Raw genomic sequence first — 24,480 nt, forward strand, 5'->3', positions numbered from 1 at the left:
ACACCCCACTTCGGGAGGTGTTCCCAATGCACATTGAGATGTACATATGGGGCGCAGATGTAGAGATGGCAATTTGATTTGTCCCCATGGGGCCCCACCCTGGTTAGGATGGGTTTTCTGACCATTGGTCGAGGTTCGGGGAAAACCCAAAACTCTGGGGTCGGGGATGGGGCGGGGATGGTATTTGTCCACCCCACCCCGACTATATTATATAACATAATACATATAAAATTGTTAATATATGCTAATGTATATTATATCACATTATATTATTATATATTATATTACATAATATAAAATAGTTATAGGTAAGCTTCAAAAAAATAAAAAAAAATTATAAGTATACAAGTAAGAATGATTGGGGCGGGGCAAGGCAAGCAATTTGGGGTGGTTTTCCCTAATATGCAAACCGTCCAAACTGTTCGACCCGGATGGTTTTTGAAAACCTTGGTTAAGACTTTAGCCTCGCTAGGGTTCAGGGTGGGGAATTTCAATTCGGGGTCGAGTATGGGGCAAGCAAAACCCGACCCCACCCTTCCCTATTGCCATTCCTATGCAGATATGATCTTGTATCAAACAACAATAGTGAGATGAGAATGAGATGGGCTCAACTGCCAGTTTGGCACATGATAGGACTCGTGATTCCAGTCTCTAGAGAGAACGAATATGCTCCTCACACCTGGTGCCTCACATGCACATCCTATCATGCATCGAGAACATCTCCTGTACTTATCAGTTATTATTCATGGGAGATGTTCCCAGTGCACGGTGGATGTTCTTGTGAGGCGCCCATTTGTGAGGGGCAGATCTTGTCACGTCTCCAAAGTCCAGATCTTCTCCTCACATAGAGCTTTTCACACTGACCTCACAACATGTCCTAGTCACACATCAGGAGTGTTCTTGTTTATGGGCCAGATTTACACTGTGTCAGGCTCGCGCTTTGGGCCTGATCCATTCAAATTTTTGCAAAAGCCAAGCCCGAGCCCGGCCCATGAACAAGTCTAATCAAGAGCATCTGCTGTATTATTCATGGAGAGATATTCCAATAGACGATTGGATGTGACTGTGAGATCGGAGTGAGGAGAGTTATGTGAAACTCCGCACTCTGACCTGAAAGGATGTCCTCGCCGCACATCGGCAACATCTTCCTACTTATATTTATTATTCATGGGGGAGATGTTCCCAATAGACGATGGATGCGGCTGTGAGGTCGGAGTGAGAGTAACTCCCCATTCATTCCACAAGGTTTGGAAATCTGACACATGGACACTTTATTAATGGTGCTTCTATTCTATTAGAAAAACAAAAAACACACACCTTAATGGTGCTGTAAGGTGTAAGCCTGCGTTCCTGTGATCGTGCAAACAACCATCCCTCTCTATCTTACGCCTTAAAAATAACAAACTACCCCCCCAACTCTCCGCTCCTCGCCTTTCCCCTGTGTCTGTGTGGAACTGCAATCACCAGACCCTTTACATTTCCATCGTCGCATCTTTCGCCACTTCCGGCTTCGAAGATTCCGGTAACTCTTTTTAAATGTGAACTTCTCAACGAGATTATACCCCCCGCCCCCCTTATGGATTTAGGGTTTTTCCGATTATCAGTTCCACGTATTGATTCGGATTATTGCCTTATTTATTTCTTTGTGTGAAGTTTGATTAATCTCCGAATGTTTCCGTAGGTCTATGAGCTCGTAGGAATGTGCAAACATCGGTCTATTGAACACCTAAGAATTAATAAGTAAGTTACGTAGCGTGAATCGCTTAACATTAGTTTCATTTTATCTGTTTAGGTTGATTGATGTGCAGTTTGAAACCTTTTGCACATTCTCTAATCTAATACCTTCTCTGTTCTGATTGACCTCTCTTTTTTATTAGCCATACGATTACCTAACATTATGGAAATTGAAATGGGGGAAACAGAGAATTCTTTGGAATCATCAAGCATGGGAATATTAATCAATGGTGGTGCTAATGCCGAGATGTTGCTAAAAAGGCCCCTGGAAAACGGTTTTGCTGTTCCTAACGATTTTCTTGCCAAGTATAAGCGGCGGAAGATGTCGGCGAACCGGGATTTTCCCAAGGGATGTGGACGATTTGCGTCGATAAGTAACCGCATTTCAAGAGAAGGAGATGCCGTTGCAGTTATTGCTGTCGACGACTCAAATGTTAGGGTGGAGTGTGTTGCTGCCATTTTAGAACCCGGCCCTGTTAACAGGGATTCGCCCGAGGGATGTGGAGGATCCGCACAGAGAATTTGCAGTCCAAGAGAAGTAGATGCTATTGCAACTATTGCTGTAGAGGATTCAAAAGTTGGGGTAGAGGGTGCTGCCGTTCTAGAACCTAACCCTGCCAACTTGGATTTTTCCAATGGATCTGAACGGGTTGCACCAATAACTAATGGCAGTTCAAGAGAAGGAGATGCTGCTGCAGTTATTGCTATTAAGGACCTGAAAGTTGGGGCAGGAAACGCTTCTGTTTTAGAGTCTATCCCTGCCCTGCAAGTTGGAACTTGTGTCAACTTTGAAGCTCCTGCATTGTTAGAAGGTTCCGTTCGAGCAAAACCCTTGGATTCATCAGAAAATCTGAAAACCAAGAGTCCAAAGCTTTTGGAGTCTCCTGTTGAGTCGGAAGCAGGCGAACCGGCAGAATTGCTTGATTCATCAAAGAATTTGGATATGCAAGCAACTAGTATTTTGGAATTGCAGTCAGCTAAGAATTCTGTGCTGGCTGTTACTTTGGAATTGTCAAAGATTTCAGATCAGCCTCAACCATCCAGTCTTGTTGTTGATAACACAAATGCGAGGTTGTCAAAGAAATATCCTTCTCGGAGTAAAATTTCAGCCAATCGAGATTTTCCGCAAGGTTGTGGGAGAAATGCTCCATCTGCAAGTAAGGAAGAACAGTTAAGAGCCATTTCTTCTTCCGGAGGCAAGTACTTAGCCGATGCCATGCCTAGTGGGAAACAAATTGGTCAAGAGGTTCAAGGCAGAGATGTTTTCAATGATAAATCAAAAGGTGGTGTTACTAATGAAATTGAGAAAAAAGCTAAATCCAAAGGAGATGTTACCAAAGAAATGGCTGAACATTTTCAAGTGAAAATAACTTGTGAAGTCAAGGATGATGCTGAACAAAACACAGATAGAATTCATGATGGAGATGCTCAAAACAAAAAACCGAAAGGAAATGTACATAAAGAACTTAAGGAGCAAGTTCAAATTAGAGCAGACTCTGAAAGCAACTCAAAATGGGAAGATACAGAAGAAACTAACATGAAATCTCCAAGAGAAATAACAACAGAAGACTCCCCTGGTTTTGGACACCATGATAACAGGGTTATTGTGCAGGCTCTGATGGCTGCACCAAACTGTCCATGGAGGCAGGGAAGACGGGCTTTCAAATCTACCCCAACTAGTTATACAAAAAACAAAGCAAAGAAGAGTGAAAATGGGGTTCGGGAAAAATCTGCTTCTGTTTCTAGAAAAAAGAATAATGAATCAGGAAATTTAGTAGGAAAAACTACAAAGAAGTTGTCTCTTATAGGAAAGATTGCTTATGAAGAGATTGGTCAACTGGTTGTCAGGGAGGAGGAAGATTTTCTCGAACATGAACAAGAAGCTGAAAATATTCCTGTGGGTAAAAAATCACATGATTTGGAACTGAGCTTGATTCCATTTGGTGTTAATTCTTCGAGTGATAAAGGTGCCCGTAACAAAGTCAGGGAGACCCTACGTCTCTTCCAAGTGATCTGTAGAAAGCTCTTGCAGGAAGAGGAAGCAAAGTCGAGGGATCAAGGAAATCCTTCCAAACGGATTGATCTCATAGCTTCAGCTATTCTCAAGGACAAAAACAAATGGGTTAATACTGAGAAGATCTTGGGACCTGTCCCTGGGGTTGAAGTTGGTGATGAGTTTCATTTTAGGGTAGAGCTTGCTATCATTGGTCTTCATCGCCCATTTCAAGGTGGTATAGATTACATGAAGCAAGGTAAAAAAATTATTGCGACAAGTATTGTTGCTTTGGCTTCTGGTGATTATGCAGATGACATGGACAGTTCTGATGTCTTGGTATATACTGGCTCCGGAGGAAAGCCAGCGAGTGCAGATAAGAAAGCTGAAGATCAAAAGCTCGAACGAGGAAATCTATCACTGAAGAATAGTATGGATGCAGGTACATTTGTCAGAGTTATCCGTGGATATAAAGAAATGAAGGCCTCTGACACCAAGGGTAAGTTGGTTTCAACATACATCTATGATGGGCTGTACAAGGTGGAGAAATTTTGGCAGGAAAGAGGGCGTTATGGTTCTTCTGTCTTTAAGTATCAGCTGAGAAGAAATCCAGGTCAGCCAGAACTTGCACTTAAAGAAGTAAAGAAGTCAAAGAAATTGAAGGTACGTGAGGGTCTCTGTGTGGATGATATTTCTGGTGGAAAAGAGAAGATGCGTATATGTGCTGTGAACACCATAGATGATGAGAAGCCTCCACAGTTTACATACACAACCAATATCATATACGCTGAATGGTACAATCAGTTACCTCCTAGGGGTTGTGATTGTACAGATGGGTGCTCAGATTCTGAGAAATGCTTTTGTGCAGTAAAGAATGGAGGAGAGATCCCATTCAACTATAATGGTGCTATTGTGGAAGCAAAGCCCCTTGTTTATGAATGTGGTCCTTCTTGCAAGTGCCCTCCATCTTGCCATAACAGAGTTAGCCAGCATGGCATCAAATTTCAGCTAGAGATCTTCAAAACCAAAACCAAGGGTTGGGGTGTCAGATCCCTAACTTCCATCCCATCTGGAAGTTTTATATGTGAGTATACAGGAGAACTGCTTGAGGATAAAGAGGCTGAGCAAAGAACTAACAATGATGAGTATTTGTTTGATATTGGACACAACTACAATGATCATACCCTTTGGGATGGACTCTCAACTTTGGTACCAGATTTGCAAACAAGTTCTAGTGAAGTTGTGGAGGATGTAGGCTTCACCATTGATGCAGCGCTATATGGGAATATAGGGAGATTCGTCAACCATAGTTGTTCACCTAACTGTTATGCACAAAATGTCCTTTATGATCATGATGACAAGAGAATGCCTCACATAATGCTCTTTGCTGCTGAGAATATTCCTCCCTTACAGGAGTTAACTTACCATTACAACTATATGATAGACCAGGTTCATGATTCTGATGGGAATATCAAGAAGAAAAATTGCTATTGTGGCTCGCATGAGTGCACTGGGAGGCTCTATTGAGGCAAATTTTATCCATGCAAAATTTCATTGTAAGTTGCCATTTGAATTGATTGCATTGCTGTGAGCAACTTTTTGCATTGTAAGTTTTAAATGATTTATGCCAAGCATAGTTGTCAAGGCAATGCCTAGGTGCAAGCCACCCATGGAGGGTCGCCTTGCTTAAGTGCCTAGCTATTTTGTACATGGCACTATGAAATATTTTTATGTTCTTTATTTTTGAGAATATAATATTAAAATAGAAACTATTAATCTAAATTATTCATTTTGTGGGTCTATATACTAGTTTCTTTTTGTTGTTTTCTCATTTGTTAGGGTTTAATCAATACACATGTTGGTGTATTAATTTGTTAGGGTTTATATACTAGCATACTTATCATCTCGTAAGCTGATTGAAATGCCTATTTTTAAGGATTTTCCAAAGACTTGGGTTTTTAAATGTTAACTACCCCTAAAACCAACCCCCTGTGAAAATTTCAAATTAACAAAATAAAAAAATAGTTTTTATAGTATCAAAACACCTGGTACGCATGTTTGTGTGTATTGGATGTGTTGTTGCTTTGAATCTTTTGCATATACATATCAAACCCTTTGGAGAGGCTAAATTACCACCTCTCCCAATATACAAACTTTTGTGATTATAGTTGAGCCCAATACAAGTGAGATCCCTATTAACCCCCTGTTTGGCTAGTGCCTAAGTCAACCCATTTGCCAACCTTTGTACCCATTGTACTTGCATGTGCATGGTTCTTGCCTCCCATTTAATCTTCTTTAGTTCATCTGTATAGACTCATGCTGCTCCCTTGTTCCTAGTCAACCAACCACTGCCTTGGAATCACCTTCAGTAATTAGCTTGTCCAAGTTCATGTTTATTACATGCTGCACTCCCTTGGTGTATGCTGTCTTGAACCCTTGAAGACTTCAAAACCTGAACAGATAAGCAAGGAACTAAATTTTGTTCAATGAATACATTCTTCTTCTCTTTTATTTTCCAAGGACATAAACAGTGGCTTAGTCCCTATGTTTTCTAAGTTTTCTTTTCTTCTTTTTCTTCCCATGTATGTTTTGATTTTCTATGTTTTATTGTGAACTTTCTACTTTTTTTGTGAAGATTGTAGATAATTACTAGTGAAAGATGGTTGCTGTTTGCTGTGAAACCTAGGGAATTTCCCTAGGATTCATGGTTTTTATTTAAAAAATCTACCGCCTAGTCCACAAGATGTTCTCTTCCTATTGCCTAGCATGTCCTTGGTGCCTTGAAAACTATCAGTTGAAAACAACCCTCTTGTAGTCTAGAACAGCTTGAGATTAGATACAAAACCAGAAAAAGAACAAGAGAAGCTTAAGAAGTTGAGAGAGGAAGAGAGCTGGCGACAATGAGAGAGTTAGAGAAGAGAGGTTCGAACTTAACCTCCCTCTAACCTCCCTCTAACACTCTTAATCATTTTATTAACTTAATCTTTGAAATATTACAGAGGGGCCCTTAGATGGGCAAGAAATTACAAAACAGAGTATATAAGAGTATGGGCCCAAAATAAGGCCCATTATAGAGAAAAAACATAAACATAACATAGAATGATAGCCTATGGGCCATTCGGCCCATCTCCTCTACACTCCCCCTCAAGTTGAGCATAGATGTTAATCATGCCCAGCTTGCCAGTGTCATGCTGAAGCCTTGCCTTGGGAATGCCCTTGGTGAGAAAATCTGCCAATTGTCCTTCAGAAGTGATGAATGGAAGACACACTTCACCCGAAGAAACTCTTTAAAGTGTATCAACCTCAATATGCCTAGTCCTATCATGTTGTACTGGGTTGTGGGCAATGTTGATGGCGGCCTGATTATCACAGTACAACATCATTGGCTTGTCATGATCAATCCCAAGTTCTTCCATTAATGACCTTAGCCACAACAGTTCAGAGACTCCATGAGCCATGGCCCTGTATTCTGCTTCTGCTGAAGATCGGGCCACAACTGATTGTTTCTTGCTCCTCCAAGAGACAACATTACCAGCCACCAGACTGCAATACCCTGAAGTAGATCTTCTGTCATCAATATTGCCAGCCCAGTCAGCATCAGTATAAGCTTCAAGCTTCAGATGACCATGCTTAGTAAATTGAATTCCCTTTCTTGGAGAGCCTTTCAGATAACACAAAATTCTTTCTGCAACTGCCATATGAGTATCTCTGGGAGCATGCATGAACTGGCTAATACAACTGACAACATATGCAATATCTGGCCGAGTCATGCACAAGTATAGGAGTTTCCCAAGAAGTCTCTGAAAGACCCCTTTGTCTTCCAACAATGTTCCATTCGAAGCTGAAAGTTTGTGACTCATATCAATGGGAGTTGCAGTTGGTCTAGCACCCATCTTTCTAGTTTCAGACAGCAAATCAATAACATATTTCCTCTGGGAGATAAGAATCCCATCCTTAGATCTAGCAACTTCTATGCCAAGGAAGTATCTCAACTCTCTTAGATCCTTAATCTCAAATTCTGTGCGAAGGAAAGACTTAAGGGCCCGAATGCCTGAGGCATCATCACCACTTACTATAATGTCATCAACATACACAATACACAATGAGATACACTTCTAGAGATCCACTTTTCTTCACAAAGAGAGTATGATTTTACTGTGTCTGGACATAGCCGAATCTAACAAGTGCAGCTCTAAACTTCTCAAACCAGGCTCTAGGATGTTTGAGTCCATAAAGTGATTTCTTCAACTTGCATACCTTTCCTTTCATATCTTTCTCATACATTCCTGGAGGGAGAGACATATAGACTTCCTCATGTAAATCACCATTTAGAAATGCATTCTTTAGATCTAACTGATAAAGAGGCCAATCAAAGTGAGCTGCCAGATATAGGAGAACCCTCACAGATGTCATCTTGGCAACCGGGGCAAAGGTCTCCAGGTAGTCAATCCCATATGTCTGTGTAACCTTTTGCAACCAGTCGGGCCTTGTACCTCTCAATAGTCCCATCAACCCGGTATTTAATGGTAAAGACCCACTTGCATCCAACAGGATCTTCCCTTCAGGCAAATCCACCACTTCCCATGTATCATTTTTGTGTAGAGCATCCATTTCAGACTTCATGGCATCTCTCCATTCTGGAATCCCAAGAGCTTCTGATACAGACTTAGGAATAGGGTTAGAAGCAACTGAAGAGAGGTAAACAAAGTATGAAGGAGAAAGTAGATCATAAGAAAGGTGTTTGGAGATGCAGTGTGTAATGCACTTCCACTTTCCTTTCCTAACAGCAATGGGGACATCAAGATCTGGGAATGATGGTTCCAAGGGGGCTAGAGCAGAACCTGTTATCTCATCTGTGATTGGGAGTGTATGAGCCTTATCTGTTGTAAGGGAAACAACTTGCTCATTTCTGGATCTTTGCCTTTGGTACACTTTTGGATTATGGGTAGGACAAGGAGGTAAAGAAATAGGAGCACCAAGACAGGATGAATGAAGTGGCTGATCCTCCTTTGGTTCATTTGGTGAGGATACAGGCTTGTCAAGAGACTCAACTGGGACAGGAAGAGGAAGAGCAAATACTTGTGACAAACTCTCCCCCCGTTGACAATGTCCTTCTTGAGGGGAACCATAAAAAGGTGAAAGCTCATCAAAGGTAACTGTTATGGATGCATTCGTGGGAAAGATATACCGCCGCCGGCAGCAGCAATGAGGAGGGGCTCACGCGACAGCTTATCTTGCCAGCTCTCCACCGGCTTACCTTATCCCATCTATTCTTACTTTATCTATTAGAAATAGGAGTTAAGTTTTGTTCTTAGTAGGAGTTTGTTTACCTATTAGAAGTAGGAGTTTGATTTAAAGTTGGATTATCCTAGCCTAGTCGAATTCAATAAGGAGTCACCTCTTGTAATCTCCTATTTAAGGAGCTGTGAATTGGGAATAAAGGCATTCAATTTTTCAGTCAAAGGAAGAGTGAGGAGAGTTCGGGTGATCTCTTGGACAAATCACCCATTAGGTTGCCACAATAGGGTCTGTAGACAAAGGGAGGGGCAAGGGGAAGCTAGATGTTCTCCCCGTGGACCGACCCGTGACGAGATCCTAAGCCCGGGCCCATAACATCTTGGTATCAGAGCCTACCGTCATGGGAGATCTGGAACCACTATCATTCAGGGTCCACGAACTGGAACATAGGCTCGCAGAAACCAACATGGAGGTTCGTGAGGTCAAAGACGATGTCCGGGAGCTGCGATGCTTGCTAGAAACGTTTCTCTCTAACAAAGAAAGGAACTTCGAGGAAACCACCACCACCAACAGTCGCCGGCCGGACTGGGCAGAGACGTCCAGCGAACATCAGATCGCTGCCCCGATAGCCACAGTTATTCCTAAGTATAGTCGGCAAGAATTTCCGTCTTACAACGACACCGAAGACCCATTCGGATGGTTATATCGCTGCGAACAGTTCTTCCGTAACCAGCGCACTGATGACAAAGACAAGGTCAGTTTGGCCGCCTTCCACCTAACGGAAGAGGCACAATTCTGGTTCTACTGTCTGGAGCAGGAAGAACCCGGGCTCTGTTGGGAGCAATTTAAATCCTATTGCCTCCTTAGGTTTGGACCCCCGTTGACAAGTAACCCGCTGGGCAAGTTAATTAACCTCAAGCAAACTGGAACCGTGGCAGAATACCAACGCCAGTTCCAAACCCTTCTCGCCAGGGCAGCCTCGGTACGCCCAGATCAGCAAGTAGATATGTTTACCGCGGGGTTAGCAGAACCCCTAAGGGTGGACGTGGAAATGCAACACCCTCTCAACCTGGTCACAACAATGAACCTCGCACGCGCCTTCGAACGGAAACTGCAGCTCACCCATGGAACCCTTAGTATAGGTCGGCCAACAACGACCTGGGCACCTTCGAAGACAGCAGGAGTGTCTCCTTCAACCGCCAGTAGGGAACAGAGGCCTCCGACCGGTAACCCTTCTAGATCGACATCAAGTATAGGGAGTAGTAGAACAACACCCCCCATTAGACAACTGTCCCGAGCTGAGATGGCAGAATGGCGCGCAAGGGGATAGTGCTTCAACTGCGATGATATGTACTCCTCTGGGCACAGGTGCAAGAAGCTATTCTGTCTTCTGGTAGACGAACCCGAAGAGGACGAGGATGAACCTGCAGCATCAGATCCCTAGATCTCCCTCCACGCAATCACGAGGATCAAAACCTCACAAACCATGCAACTAAGGGCGCTGGTAGCAAGGAAACCAATACGCATTCTCGTAGACTCCGGAAGCACCCACAACTTTGTCAGTGAACAGACTGCCCGCCAGTTAGAATTACCAATGGAAATCAGGCCGCAATTACAGGTAGCCGTGGGAAACGGGGAAAGAGTTCACAGCCCCGGAATCTGCAAGGACACCAAAATTTAGGTCGGATCAGAATCTTTCCTTGTTGATTTATTCGTATTCTCCTTGGATGAATTCGACATCGTCCTAGGAGTCAAGTGGCTGATCACTCTAGGGCCAATCCTATGGGATTTCAGCGCCCTGACAATGACATTCCACCTGGATGGAAAACCGGTTACATGGCAGGGAACTAGGATAAGAACAAAGACGCAGTTGCATACACTTCAAGGTGAGAACTTGCGCACAACAGATATGGAGAGGCTTCTCATGGATTTCTCTGCAGTATTCCAAGAACCCAAGGGGCTCCCACCGTCCAGGGCCTGCGATCATCGGATCCCTCTGCTAGCCGGATCAGATCCCGTCATCGTCCGACCCTATCGCTACCCACACTGACAGAAGGATGAAATAGAAAGGCAGTGTGCGGATATGTTACAGCAGGGGATCATTCGTCCCAGCCGCTTCCCCTTCTCTCCGGTTTTGCTGGTACCCAAGCAAGATGGGACTTGGAGATTTTGTGTGGACTATAGAGAGCTTAACAGCCGGACAGTCAAGGATAAATTTCCTATCCCCATCGTAGATGAGCTATTGGACGAACTCCATAGCGCCCAATACTTCTCAAAATTAGACCTCCGGTCGGGTTACTTCCAGGTCCGGATGACTCTCGAAGATATAGAGAAAACGGCCTTCAGAACACATCATGGCCATTTTGAATTCCTAGTTATGCCATTTGGCCTCAACAACGCTCCTTCCACGTTCCAGTCCCTGATGAACGAGGTGTTTCACTCCCACCTCCACAGATTTGTCTTGGTATTCTTTGACGACATCCTAGTCTATAGCAAGTCATGGGTAGAACACGTGCAACATCTACGGATCATTTTTGAACTCCTGCGACAACACCAACTCTTCCTTAAGTGATCCAAATGCTCCTTTAGGGAACGCCGGGTCCTTTACTTAGGACATGTGATCAGCGGGCAAGGGGTCACTGTGGATGACTCCAAGATTCAGGCGATCAAGGAATGGCCAGACCGCAATCCGCCAAGGCTCTCCGCGGGTTCCTAGGGTTGACGGGTTACTACCGCAAGTTTGTACAAAATTATGGACTTTTGGCGGCCCCACTAACCAATCTGCTCAAGAAAAATGCCTTCCACTGGGATAATACAGCCGATGCAACCTTTGCGAGTTTAAGAGAAGCCCTCTCCTCCACGCTGGTTCTATAGTTGCCAAACTTTGAGCTCGAGTTCACAGTCGAATGCGATGCATCCGGCACCGACATCGGCCCATACTACAGCAGCAAGGACATCCGGTCGCCTTCTTCAGCCGCAAACTGGCTGACCGCCACCTTAAATTACCTGCCTAAGAACGTGAACTGATTGGGTTGGCTAAGGCAGTGCAGCACTGGAGGCCATACTTGTGGGGAAGGTCCTTCGTCGTCAAGACGGACCACTACAACCTCAAATATTTGTTGGAACAACGGCTTACCACTTCGCCGCAACAGCATTGGGTCAGCAAATTACTTGGTTTTGATTTTCGGGTGGACTACAAGGCGGGAACCTTGAACCGTGCAGCAGATGCCTTGTCTCGCCGAGAAGAAGACAATATGCTCCTCCATGCGATCTCCCAACCCCGAGCCACCCTGCTGGAAGACATACGGAACAACAAATTTCCGGACTGTCAAATCCAAGAAGGGATCAAAACCCTCAACCAAGCAGTCTGATATCTTTGATAAAAAAGCAGCCTGATATCTGGGAAAATAGATGACAGGAAGAAAACCGTAGGGCAACACCAAATCCAGGGATATAGAGTGATTGAAGCAGCCAATTGAAGGAAAGAGACGATTAACTAACCTGTCAGGCATCTTTTCCAGAAGAAATATCAGAAGAAGGAGAACTCAAAACCCTTTCCAGACTGATTCGAACCAGACCAGGCAAGGAAATATCAGTATATCTCCTCTGGGCGACACCAAATCCAAAACTTTATGCAGGTCTGATGCTTGAAACAAGAAGACCAATGACAACCCTAAAGCTGTTGGCACAGAAGTCCAGAACAGAACAGAGTATGATGTTGACTGATCAAACCAATCAACAGAAACTTCAAACCAGATGTGGAGACTCGAGATTAAGCTTCAATCTTGAGTAGAACTCAGATGCTGAGAGCTGGTACAGAGAACCAACTCTGATGTCTGATACCATGTAAACCTTCTTGGCCGAATAGAAAAGAAGACAGAATAGACTTAAGAGTGTCTAAGTGTCGACCCCCACTCCAAAGAGTATTAAATAGAATGTATAATTACAAGAATGCCCATGTGGGGGCAGAAGTAAAGAAATAAAAGGAGTACATACAAACATAAAACAGTGAACTGTACAAAAGGGACTATCCTAATAAGGTACATTATGTTTCACTGTTTCAGAGTCTCCACATTAGTGAGCAGCAAAAGGCTTAGTGTGGAGGAGGTATGGGAGGTGGTGAGAAGTTTGGATGGAGATAAAGCTCCTTGGCCTGATGATTTCACAAATATGAGTACTTCCATAGGAATGGTTCTTTGGAGCATAGCCTAAATACCACCTCCATCTCAGTGATTTAAAAGGTGCGCCTGAGGCACGCCTAGGCGCACAAGTGAGGCACATTTTAGGGTATGTGTGTTGCCCCTAAGTTTTAGGCGCATCACTTTTAAAAGGTGTACGCCTGGTGCGCCTTGCGTTTTAGTACAATTACATGCCTTTTGAAAATTTGTGCATTTTTCCAAAAATCCCATATTTGCTAATGTTGCTCATTCATTATCCTAATAAAAGATATTTTTAAAAGACACTTAAAGTCATAAAACCTTTTTTAATAAGGATTAAGAATTTAAGACCCTGATATGGACTTTTTTGGGCTTGCCTTAAGGGGCTTGGTACAAAGGCAGCTCGTAGAATCAAGAATGCATAATGTTTAACATCACATTAGTTATTTGAAGTAGTGTTTTTAACCCGTTGTTGACCTGAATGGTTGAACCGTTCGAACCATCACTGGCCTTGATTTTGGTCTAGTTCTTTTGAAACCCACCCTTCGGTCAAAAACATTTTTTTTATAGGAAACGGTAACTTTCATTAGATAAAACCAGAGGAATAACTGTCACCTTCTAAAGTAAAAGGTGACCCCTGAATAACAAAAAACTTACAACACTGCACAAAACAAAACCTCCCGATTCACCCCTTGTTTTGCTAGGTTGTCAGCTAAAGCATTTGCTGACCTCCTAGACCAATACACTTGTGCACCTAACTCCCTTGTGAGGCTCAATAATTCCCTTACATGTTGTCTAAGGGACCACGTTCCCAAACTATTTCATTGCAACCAACCCACTACTAATTTGGAATCCCCCTCCACTTCTAATTGTTGAAAACCCAATTGCTTGGCCCATCTGAGCCCCTGGAGGAGAGCCAATACTTCAGCTCTAAGCGAGTCCCCCAAACCTATTGGACTAGAATACAAAGCTAGGATTATTCCTTCTGCATCTCTAAACACACCCCCTATTCCAGAAGGCCCGGGGTTCCCAATAGAGCTGCCATCAAAGTTCAGTTTGACATTACACTGCATAGGAGGGGACCAAATTGCTGGCATGGTAGGTGATGAAGTAGAAGACCTTGCTAAAATACTCCAGCGTCTAAACAAATCATCTATAGAGACATCCTTGAACAGGTCAAGAGTTTTCAGCCAATGTACTACCCTGATGGTGATCCCTTCAATAACTCCAGGAGCTGTTTTTTCTTTCCCTTGGAAAATCCTATTATTTCGCTCTTTCCACACTGCCCACAAGATAGCTGCCCTCGTTGTTCTCCACATCACCCTTCCTTTCTTCTTTGGTTGTCGGAAAAAGCTAGGGTCAAATAAATCCGCTATGCTTGTGGGAGGAGTTCACCTACAATCAAAGATAGAGGAGAACCAATCCCAAATTAGAGCACTAAAAGGACAAGAAATTAATAGGTGATTCACCGTCTCACCATTCCTCAAGCAAAGGCTACAGACATGAGGTGACAAGCACCAATTTGGTCTCTTTCTTTGAAGCACTTCCAAGGTATTGATTTTTTTGGAGAACCACTTCCCAACAAAAAGCTCTTACTTTTGGGGGGACTGGAGTGCTCCATACTTCTTTAACAGGAAAGGAAGATACCAGGTTAGAAGGAAGGACCAAAACATTGAAAAACGAAGAACAAGAAAAACTACCTGTAGAAGTTTCAGTCCAAATTCTACCTTCGGTCAAAAACATTGACTTGGTCAAAACCATCAGACCCAGGTGGTTCAACCATTGCCCCATTCAACCTGGTCATTGGGTCGGGGGTTGCACACTTAATGTATGTACAAACTTTCCGAGGCTCTAACTTTGCACTCTGATGTCTGATTGGGGTGATCTTTTTTTATTATTTTGGGTAAAGTTTCGAGATCTATGTGTCCCATGGCACCATAAGCACCTTGCCCCGCTATTTTTGCCCAAAAAACCCCTTTTTTCCTCAAATTGCAATTTTTAATATTTTCTATAAATAAAAAATTAAGAACTGAATTAAAAAACATAAATTAAATATAAAATAATACATATATTATAAGAGGTGTGAGGCGTAGTTCAGAATATATTGATACAATTTTCTATTTATTGATAAAATATGTATTTGCACACACAACAAACATTGATAACACACACAGAATGTTTTAAAACATGGAGGTGTGAGGCGTAGTTCAGAATATAAGAGGCGTAAGCCTCCTCAAGAGGAGGGGGTGAGGAGGAAGGAAAAGGAAGAGCCAAAGGGGCTAGGGGTGTTCTTTTCCCTTATCTTTTCTTTTCTTTCCTTTTCTCTTTTTTGTTTCCTTCTTTTTCTTTTTCTTTCCCTTTCTTTTCTTTTCTTTTCCTTCCCTTTCCTTTTTTTTTCTTTTTTCTTTTTTTCTTCTTTCTTTTTATATGAAGTGTGCATGAGGCATACACCTCAGGGCATTTTGGGAGTGCCTCTGCCTCCCATGCCTTTTAAAACACTAACATATAGCCTTTGGGTCGGTTTTTAAAACATTGATTTGAAGAAATGCAATTGGTAAAAAAAAAATAAAGAGATTAAGAGTTTACATGCTTGAACATGTTCTATTTGTTATGCTTGATTTTATTTTAAATATGTTTTACTTGTTATGTTTATGTATTTTAATTTTAATTAACATTGTGTTTAATATTTTGCTTTGTTTTGATTTTTCGTTGGCTTTTTTTTTGATTTTTTTTTTATTTTTTTTGCGCCTTGCTTTAAGAAAAGAGTGTGCCTCGCACCTTGGGCACAAAATGGCCCTTGCGCTTTTTTTGCTGCTTGTACTTTTAAAATACTGTTTCATCTCTCTTTTGCTTAAAATGGACAGGGTTGTGGAAATAAAGGATTTTAGTCTAGGAGATCTTGGTTGTGGGTGATTTTTATCTTTGTTGTAGCTGTGGGTTTTGTGTCTTTGCTTTTGTTGGAGTTGACATGTATTGGGTGAGAGGTTTTGGTGGAGGCTTTTTTTTCCTTCTCTCGGGTGACTGCTGGTGACCTTCCTTCTATCTTCTTCTTTTTTCTTTTCTCAATAAATTTTATTTTTTACCAAAAAAAGGCTTTTAGGCTGATCAGTCTATTTAATAGACACTACAAACTAATGGCAGAAGTGCTGGCTCAAAGAATGAAGAAGGTTATGGGGTTTATAATCTCAAAAAGCAAAATGCTTTTGACCATATAAATGTTGGATAGCGTGGTAGTGGCAAATGAGTTATATTAACTTGAGGAAGGAGGGGAGGTTGGGAGTCTTGTGTAAGATTTACCTAGAAAAAGACTATGAAAATTGAACTAGAAGTGTTTGGATTTTGTTCTTGAGAAAATGAATTTCGGGAAGAATTGGAGAAATTGGGTAAAGGTGTGTTGATTGTGCCTAAATTCTCAATGTTGATAAATGGGCAGGTTTCAGTTATCTTCAAAAGCTTCTAGGGAATTAGGCAAGTTGACCCTCTTCCCCCCTTTCTCTTCATTTTCATTATGGAGGTGCTTAATCAAATTTCCCTTGAGATGCAAAGGTGGGGTTGGTGTAAGGTTTTGGATTCTGTCCATTTGGTGGGAAGGTGCAGATGTTACGCTTTGCTGATGACACCTTTTTTCTGGATGCCTCCCAATCACAGCTGGCAAATCTTGGGGGAATTCTTATGTGTTCTGAATCACAGAATCAGTTTTAAGGCTGAAGGTTAATTATGGGGAAAGGTTCAATTGTTCCTGTTATACAGTTGGGGGAAGTTGAAAGGCTTTTTGGGGTGCTCTTGTGCAGAGTGGACTACCTCCCAGTTATATACCTTTGGGCTGCCTTTAGGAGCTTATAGTGTTCTGTCTCAGCAATTTGGAGGAAAACTATCTATCCCAAAGTGGCAGGGTGACTAATTAAAAACTCTATTGTTCACCTGCCTTGTGGCATAGGCAGCAATTTGGAGGTAAAAATATCCATCCCTCTGAAGGTAGCTAAAAGAATTGAGAAATTGCAAAGGGATTTCTTGTGGCGCAGGCAGCAAGAGGAGAAAAAAAAATTCATGAGGTGGTTTGGAATCTCAGATTTATCTATTTCTCAAGGAGGGTGGAAGAAGGTCAAAGATGTCAATATAGCCCTGCTCGGGAAATGGTTATGGAAGTTTGGGTGGAAAGAGGGATGTGGTGGTGAAGGTTGCTAGCTTCTAAATTTGGTGTCTCTGGGTAGAGGTTCGACCTCAGAAGACTCCCTATGTTCCTTTGGTTGCTCAGTTGGAAGCAGGTGCTGAAATTTTGTAACTCTTTCTTCAAAGGGATAGCTTATTATTTTGGGGATGGAGGAAGGTTAATGTTTTGGCTGGATAAGTGGTGTAATGATAGGTCTCTAGCTGAATTGTTCCCTAATCTATTTCATTATCCAAGAACAGGGATGTGTATGTGGCAGATTCTTATCAAATTCCAGGTGGCAATGTAGTTTAATCTCCCAGTTTTTGGAGAAATATTCAGGACTTGGAAATGCAGGAGGTGTTAGATCTTTTGCAGCTGCTGAGATCTCAAAAATGTAAGGGCCTAGGTAGGAAGACAAATGGAGATGAAAATGGGTTTACTGTTAGATCGTATGAGAAAAAGCCTAAGAGCCCCAAGGGACTCCTTTTTTCCATATAGATTGATATGGGAGCCAAAGGTTCCTTTTAAGTTGGGCTTCCTAGTTTGGTCTGCAGTGCTCAGCTGCTGCCTGACCAAGGACTGTCTAGCAAGAAGGGGTGTACAGATTCAAGAAAATTCATCTGGGCTATGTGAGTTGGTGCAGTAGAATGTTGACCATCTGTTTGTCCACTGCCAGGTGTCTTCATTTTCTAAGGGCAGCTGGTCTATGTTGGGTGATGCCTAGAGGCCTTGCCTGGCCTCTTCAAGGTTTAAGTGGGTAAGGCAAGTAGATTTGGGAGTTGGCTCCCACTGCTATTATTAGGACTCTATGGTCAGAGATGAAAAAAAAGGGTCTTCTGTAATGGGAGCAAAGCTGAGGATGAGCTGGTCTGTCAGTCTGTAGGTAGAGTGGGGTCTTGGGGTCTCTATTTCCAATGAGTTTCAGGGCCAGTCCATGGGGTGGGTTTTGCAAAATGCAAATCTGTGGAGGGTCTGATGTATTATCTTGCTGGGGTGCTTCTGTCTGCTCCCCCACTATTTCATGTTGAATAAAATTACCTTATCTTTTTTCAAAAAAAAAAAAAGTAAAATAAAGGCCCACAAGCAGGCCCATAACCCATAAAATAAAGAATAGATGAAAGCCCATAAACGTAAGCTAAATAAGAAATAAAAAGATCCAATAAGGGATATGGTTGATCTGTCAACAATTATATAACAATTTTATCTATAAATATTTCTGGACCAGGATGGCTAGGAAATAATCAGCCTTAGTTTGATCGTGTGCATGGAAGACCAAAGAAAACATGGTTTGAAGTGGTAAAAATGATTTAAAGACGTACAATTTGAAAGAAAATTTGTCTTCTGATAAAGCAAAGTGGAGGGACAGGATTCATGTAACCGACCCCAAATAATTGGTATTAAGGTTGACTGGCTGAATTGAGTATATCTTTGATGTCTCACATCAAGGATATTTTGAGATGCATCAAACCAATGTTGTTCAGACTGTTTACCAAAGCAGAAAGGTCACCGAATCATGGCCGAACAGTCTGATCAAGGGATTGAATCTTGGTCAATCCCTTGGGTATAGTTTATTGGTTATTTTTCTGATTTTCATTCTGGCGACTTGGGTTTAATTCATGCAAATCATGTTTTTGTTAAAATATATACATTTGTGGTCTACATAGACATTAAACAAACAATAATAAGCACAAATGGTGTTATAGCTTAATGGTAATATACAATTCTTTGTAAATACGTTATAATTTTGATTCTTTTTCTTAGGGATTGTGAGTTTGACTCTCCTCGTCATTTTACAACATATGATGAAGCGTGACCTGGGCAGTTTGTTGAAAACTGGCTGGATAACCAAAACCTGGATGATTTTCAATGGTTTGTTTGGGTTAATAGTGGGTCAAATGGTTTTGGACATAAAAACTGGATTACCCCCGGGTTCTCACATCTAATAATCAAACCATCTGGTCTGGCGTGAGTCTTACAACATTGCATGAAATAGAACTTTCTTTAATGCTTAATAGGCCAAGATAAAATTCTTTGATGTCACATTTAGTCATAGATCCAAATAACAATGATTAAACATGTAAAAGTTTGTGTGCACAAGAATGTAATGAAAATATAATTGATCAAAATTTTCTGTACCATGCAGTTTGCTTTATTGTAAAACAGCTTTTTTCTTTTTCTGAAGAGGTAAAGTATAAAGTTAGTTATTGAAACAGAGATGCCTCCGTGATATACATGGTATTAGCTTCTGTATAGTGAGACTGTACAAAAAGACAATAGGGGATGATACTTGAAAAAAAAACAATAGGATACATTCTTAATAGTTCTTAGGTGTATGGAACATCACTAAAAGAGGTCTCCTTAAACTCCTTCAGAACCCTTTGAAACATGAATACGAGGAACAGACTACCCTGTTCACCACTACTGTTTGTATGTATTTGTTTATGAACACCCTTTGGTTTATTTTTTTCCATATATTACAAATTCACAGCTGCTGGGATGGAGAACCACGCCAACTGCTGAATGCATCCTTGACAGTCTTAAGGAGGCACCAATAACGGTTGATGTCTCATAGTATAATACCCCAAAATTTCCAAGCTAAAGGATCCTGAAGTAAAAGATGATTTGTGGTAGAACACGCTCCCAGTCTCCTCAATGGACATTCCTTTCTATTCATATTGTCTTATGTGAAGTGTTGTCCCAATTCTTCCATTCAAAGTAGAAAGTAAATTTCATTCCATTCAACGATGTAGATCTTTTTCTCCTTCCACTCTTTCTGCTAAAATTCTTCTTTTTTTTTTTTTTGTTTGCTAACTTGAAGGTAGAGGGTACAAGGACAGTAAGCTGGAAGATTAGTGAGAGTACTCTTCAAGAGAATTTAATTTGCTTCCTTTCAATGGATAATTAGCCTTCCAGGAAGTTGGTTTTCTTTCTATTCTCATTACAGTACAAAAATGTAACATGCACTCAACACATATGTATATATGTATTACTTCGAATAAAATTTGCCAAGAACCATACTCCAGTATTTGCACTTGCAGTTTATTGGAGCTTGGAAGGAGATGAAACAGAACATTTCAGGATGAGTTGGGGGTGGTCTCTATGCAACGAGTAAAAGATCTCCAAATGATATATTGTTAGCATCTTCTATGATAAAAAGATTACAAGCACATGTCAATATCATTTTTATCCAAGTGGTTGGTCGATGGCCATGTACTTCTTTTTCAAATTAATGGAAGATACTCAACTTTTGCTTTACAATTTGTATTAGGATTATACTTTGAAAAGAGACTCTACGGTGCCTAGCAATTTGTTGCATGCACATGATCATCATGTCCGGGACTTTGACTCGACAAGATACTCAACTTTTGCTTTACAATTTGTATTAGGATTATACTTTGAAAAGAGACTCTACGGTGCCTAGCAATTTGTTGCATGCACATGATCATCATGTCCGGGACTTTGACTCGACAAGATGAAAACCCCTCGATTCAGGGGGCGTGTCCAGAAGTATATTCATCATGTCATATCAGAAAGGTCCACATCATTGCTATTAGCTGTAATAACAGTAATGTGGCCCAACATGGCCTCACACGATTTCGGTTGTGCTTGGCATGTTATTATCATTTTATTATTTCAATTTGTTATCTATCTTGTTATTTTTTAATTTTTCATTTTTTTTCAACTTTTCTTTTAAGAAAAATTATGCCAGCCTGTGGACTGGGCAGGCTGACCTGGCATGGGTGGGCTCCTCTCTTTTTGCCCTCTCTTTTTCTTGTTTGGTTGAGTGTTTTTAAGCCATTTCAAGCAATACTTATGCTTCAAATTTTGTGAAGACAACTTTTGAAAAAAAATCATGTTTTTTTTTTTCCATAGAAATAATGTTTTCACTTTTTTGCGTATATAGCATTCACAATACCCAGAGTTATTTTATCAAATTCTAAGGCATGGCCATTGTATGAAAAAATGGTGATGATTACCAAACATGACCTTAGTGTCAACCTAACAGTGGGGGTCTCTTGTATTTGTGTGATGTGTCATATCATGATTGGCTTGTAAATATGTTGAGCTACATAGTATATTATAAGTAACAAAAGGCCTTTTGTCCTCTTACAGCCCTATATGTAAAAGGAGATGAATTTCTATACAAATAATGTTTCAACCTCTGGTGTGTTCTGCTGGTTATAGTAGTAGCGGGGTCCTCCCAACTCCAGTCTATGTTTACATGCTCCAAGGTGTATTTCCATGGGGATGAATAATCAACAGATCTTGAGTGGTTGTAGCCCAAGGTAGAGTGATAATGAAAATATCTTTAAGAGAGATTGTTTTCCTTTTGTGTCAGGAGCTTGTAATCAGTGTTTTCAAAAGCATGGAAGGCGTATGCCTAGAGGTGCATCGTGAAAATGATCTTTAGAAACACTATTTTCCTTCTGTAATCAGTGTTTTAAAAGATATGGCCCCCCTAGACCCCTCTAACACCTTTTTAATTTAGCCAATTTAATCTTCTGTGCTAGGGGGTCTTTCTCTGCTCCAGCTCACTCGCCTTGCTTCAACAAGCCCCATCCCTCCCTTATAACTAATGTTGTGCATCTTCATTCTTCTTAATACAAGACATTTTTCAAAAGAAATAAACAAAAGAAAGAGATCCCCTTTCCTTTTCTTCCTCTTCCTCCACTACAACTACAAGATGTTTGGCTGTCCATCAAATTGAATATGATGGTTCCCATTCCATCTCCCAAATCCCTGTTTAATATATTGAAGCTCTTGATTTATCTAATATTAATGAGATATTCATCTGCCAAATGCTGTTTATTGTTAGTAATAGTATTTTCAGTTTAGAGAATTTTCTTTTGTCAAATATAAATTAGACCATAGCTTTCTAGTGTCATTGAAATTCCAGTTCTGGATACTGAAATGATAACAGTTCGGGTTACCATTTCAGTATCCAGAACTGGAATTTCAATGACACTAAAAGGCTATGGTCTAATTTATCCTTCTCTGCTGCTTGTGTCCCACATTTTGACCTCTATCCAAAGTACAATTTTTTTTTTAATTTTTTTCATATAAGCTAGTAAAAGTTCTTTTAATTCTTGATTTTTCTAATGACTTTTAGTTGCAACTTCTAGTTAAAAAAACAGAAAAAAGCAGAATAAACAACCAAGAATTATCTTGTTTCTACAAACTGGCAAGATAATGGATTGCAGTGCACCCCCATAACTTGCTTATATGTCACATTTCCAAAGGGCCAGGACCCACCATTTAATGGTCTCAACCATTAACCGGGCCAAAAGTTAAACTGAGGCGTTATCAGAACCCTGCGCTTTTGCTGCAAGAAAGAGCTCTACACTCTTAGAAAGCTTTTGAAAATAAAGCCAAGAATCAGATGATCTCTCTCTCTCAGGCAGGCCTTGTCGCCTTGATTCGAAAACTATACTACGTTGCAAGTTACGAATCCTGAGATAGCAATTCTGGTACTGTTTCTGGGACCCAAAACAGTGCCTCGTCCAAAATAGGTGGTGGTTGACGCAATTTTCCAATTTATTTAATCATCGGTTGGTTTAATCTTTAATGTGGCAGACTGGCAGTGGCACCACCACCACCACCAGCGTGCCACTGCCCTTTTCTTCCAAGCTCAAATTAAAAGAGTACCTGATCACGACGGTGGCCGGCCGGCCAGTGGGTCACTAATATAACCTTTCATCAACTCAATATTTTTTCGTTATATCTTATATGATTCAAGATGCAAGCTAAGGCTTATTTTATAATGAAAATAACATTAATTACTTACGCCTGGTGATCATGTAATATAAATGAAATTAGCATTAATTATATGATTCAAGATGCAACTCAATACTTAATCCAATCTGGTTTCTTTCTAAATATACTACGTTGACTCTGGCTTTCGCCTGGTGATCATGTAATATCCGATCGAGAAAAGTACCACAGAAACTCATTAATGGAGTTAGAAGCTCGAAATACAAACTTCTTCCTTCTGCTAGCTAACCATAAGCTATATATATATATATATGGTACTGTATATAGTTAGTAGTTACTACTATTATATTATATTATTCTCGTATACACACTGTATGCAATTACAGTAGCTATAGGCTATAGCCTATTGGAGAGGAGAGATCACTGTGGTATTAAGTTTCTCGATGGATGGTACAAGAAGAAAACCAGTAGCTCAGTCATCAGTTTCCTTGGTCGTTTGCAGCTCCAGAAATGGACGGGGAGTGTTCACCTCTTTGGCTGTCCATACCGCCTGAACCGCCACCCCCACCCCCACTAGGAATATTGCCAGAACCACTTCCAAAGCCGTAACCAACGCCACGAGCTCCACTACTACCACCTACACCAAAACCAAAACCATACCCTGAGCCTGAGCCTGACCCTGACCCCGACCCAGTACCGAAGCCAAACCCATATCCTCTCCCATTCCCACTGGGAGACCGACCAGACCCAGAGCCATATCCCCATCCACTTCCAGGGCTTGATCCCCAACCCCAATTGTAATCCCAATTGCTACCATGACCGGACCCACTGTCCCCGCCGGTACTCGGGGTTCCGGTTCTGCCGCTCGGAGTCCACGGCATATCCCACGAGAACGAGAACGCCTTTCTTCCGAAACGGCCGCTGCCGGTATTGTATGCCACAGAAGGGTAGGTTAGCAAATACAGGAAGAGAATTATAAGAGGAAGTGTGAACTGAGTCTTGTTGGGTTGCATCGCTTTTCTTTCTTGCTTGCTTATTGCTTTCCTTACTCTCTCCCTCTCTGGCCTCTGCTAGTAAGAAGAGTAAACGAGATTGTTTGTTTGGTTGTTGGGCGTTTTGAATCAAATGGCTAGTTTCGTTCACACTATTGGCTTGGACTGGACAGCTCCTCTATTTATTAGTGTCAGTTGGGTGATATTGAGCTCCTGTGACACTAGCCATTAGCCATGGGCCACACCCCACAGCCAACACCTCCTTGTCTCCTTGACTGGATGGATAGGAATAGGAGGAATTACCAAAGCAACACACTACCACGCCAGATTCCCACCACCGCCCCTCTGCTTAAAGTAATCCAGGATTTCTACACATTCACTTGTCACAGTATCAACATTATAATATGGAAGGGTTCTTTCTTTTTAACATGAAATTACCCGACTACTCCTCACTCCTCAGCTGCTATTCAAAATTAATCAAACTCTGAAATCTGAATGTGAAAC

At 41.4% G+C, this 24,480-nt stretch overlaps 2 protein-coding genes across 7 annotated transcripts; one reads left to right on the plus strand and one right to left on the minus strand.

Moving 5' to 3' along the window:
* The first annotated feature begins 1,317 nt into the window (after nt 1-1,317).
* Nucleotides 1,318-20,530, plus strand: LOC104589448 (uncharacterized). Of its 6 annotated transcripts, XR_733951.3 has the most exons (5): nt 1,318-1,522; nt 1,682-1,740; nt 1,878-5,283; nt 19,761-19,899; nt 20,091-20,530. XR_733951.3 is itself a non-coding variant. In XM_010247785.3 (4 exons), exon 3 carries the CDS (start codon nt 1,898-1,900, stop codon nt 5,252-5,254), a length of 3,357 nt encoding a protein of 1,118 aa, XP_010246087.1. In that variant the 5' UTR covers nt 1,318-1,522; nt 1,682-1,740; nt 1,878-1,897; the 3' UTR covers nt 5,255-5,283; nt 20,091-20,530. The 6 variants fall into 6 exon arrangements, 5 of the variants coding, with proteins under 5 accessions (XP_010246087.1, XP_010246091.1, XP_010246093.1 ...); XM_010247785.3 differs by lacking the exon at nt 19,761-19,899; XM_010247789.3 differs by lacking the exon at nt 19,761-19,899 and having other exon boundaries at nt 20,311-20,530.
* Nucleotides 20,531-23,123: 2,593 nt separating this feature from the next.
* Nucleotides 23,124-24,130, minus strand: LOC104589447 (uncharacterized). The gene has a single exon (XM_010247784.2). The coding sequence runs from the start codon at nt 23,995-23,997 to the stop codon at nt 23,464-23,466; it is 534 nt and encodes a 177-aa protein (XP_010246086.1). The 5' UTR covers nt 23,998-24,130; the 3' UTR covers nt 23,124-23,463.
* Nucleotides 24,131-24,480: the final 350 nt, after the last annotated feature.

The sequence above is a fragment of the Nelumbo nucifera genome, chromosome 1 (genome assembly GCF_055504915.1).
Source record: "Nelumbo nucifera cultivar China Antique chromosome 1, China Antique-T2T, whole genome shotgun sequence".
NCBI classification, from domain to species: Eukaryota; Viridiplantae; Streptophyta; class Magnoliopsida; order Proteales; family Nelumbonaceae; genus Nelumbo; species Nelumbo nucifera.

Excerpts from the sequence above, each read along its gene's own strand:
- LOC104589448 (XM_010247785.3), top strand. The coding sequence starts at position 1,898 with ATGGAAATTGAAATGGGGGAAACAGAGAATTCTTTGGAATCATCAAGC.
- LOC104589447 (XM_010247784.2), bottom strand. The coding sequence starts at position 23,997 with ATGCAACCCAACAAGACTCAGTTCACACTTCCTCTTATAATTCTCTTC.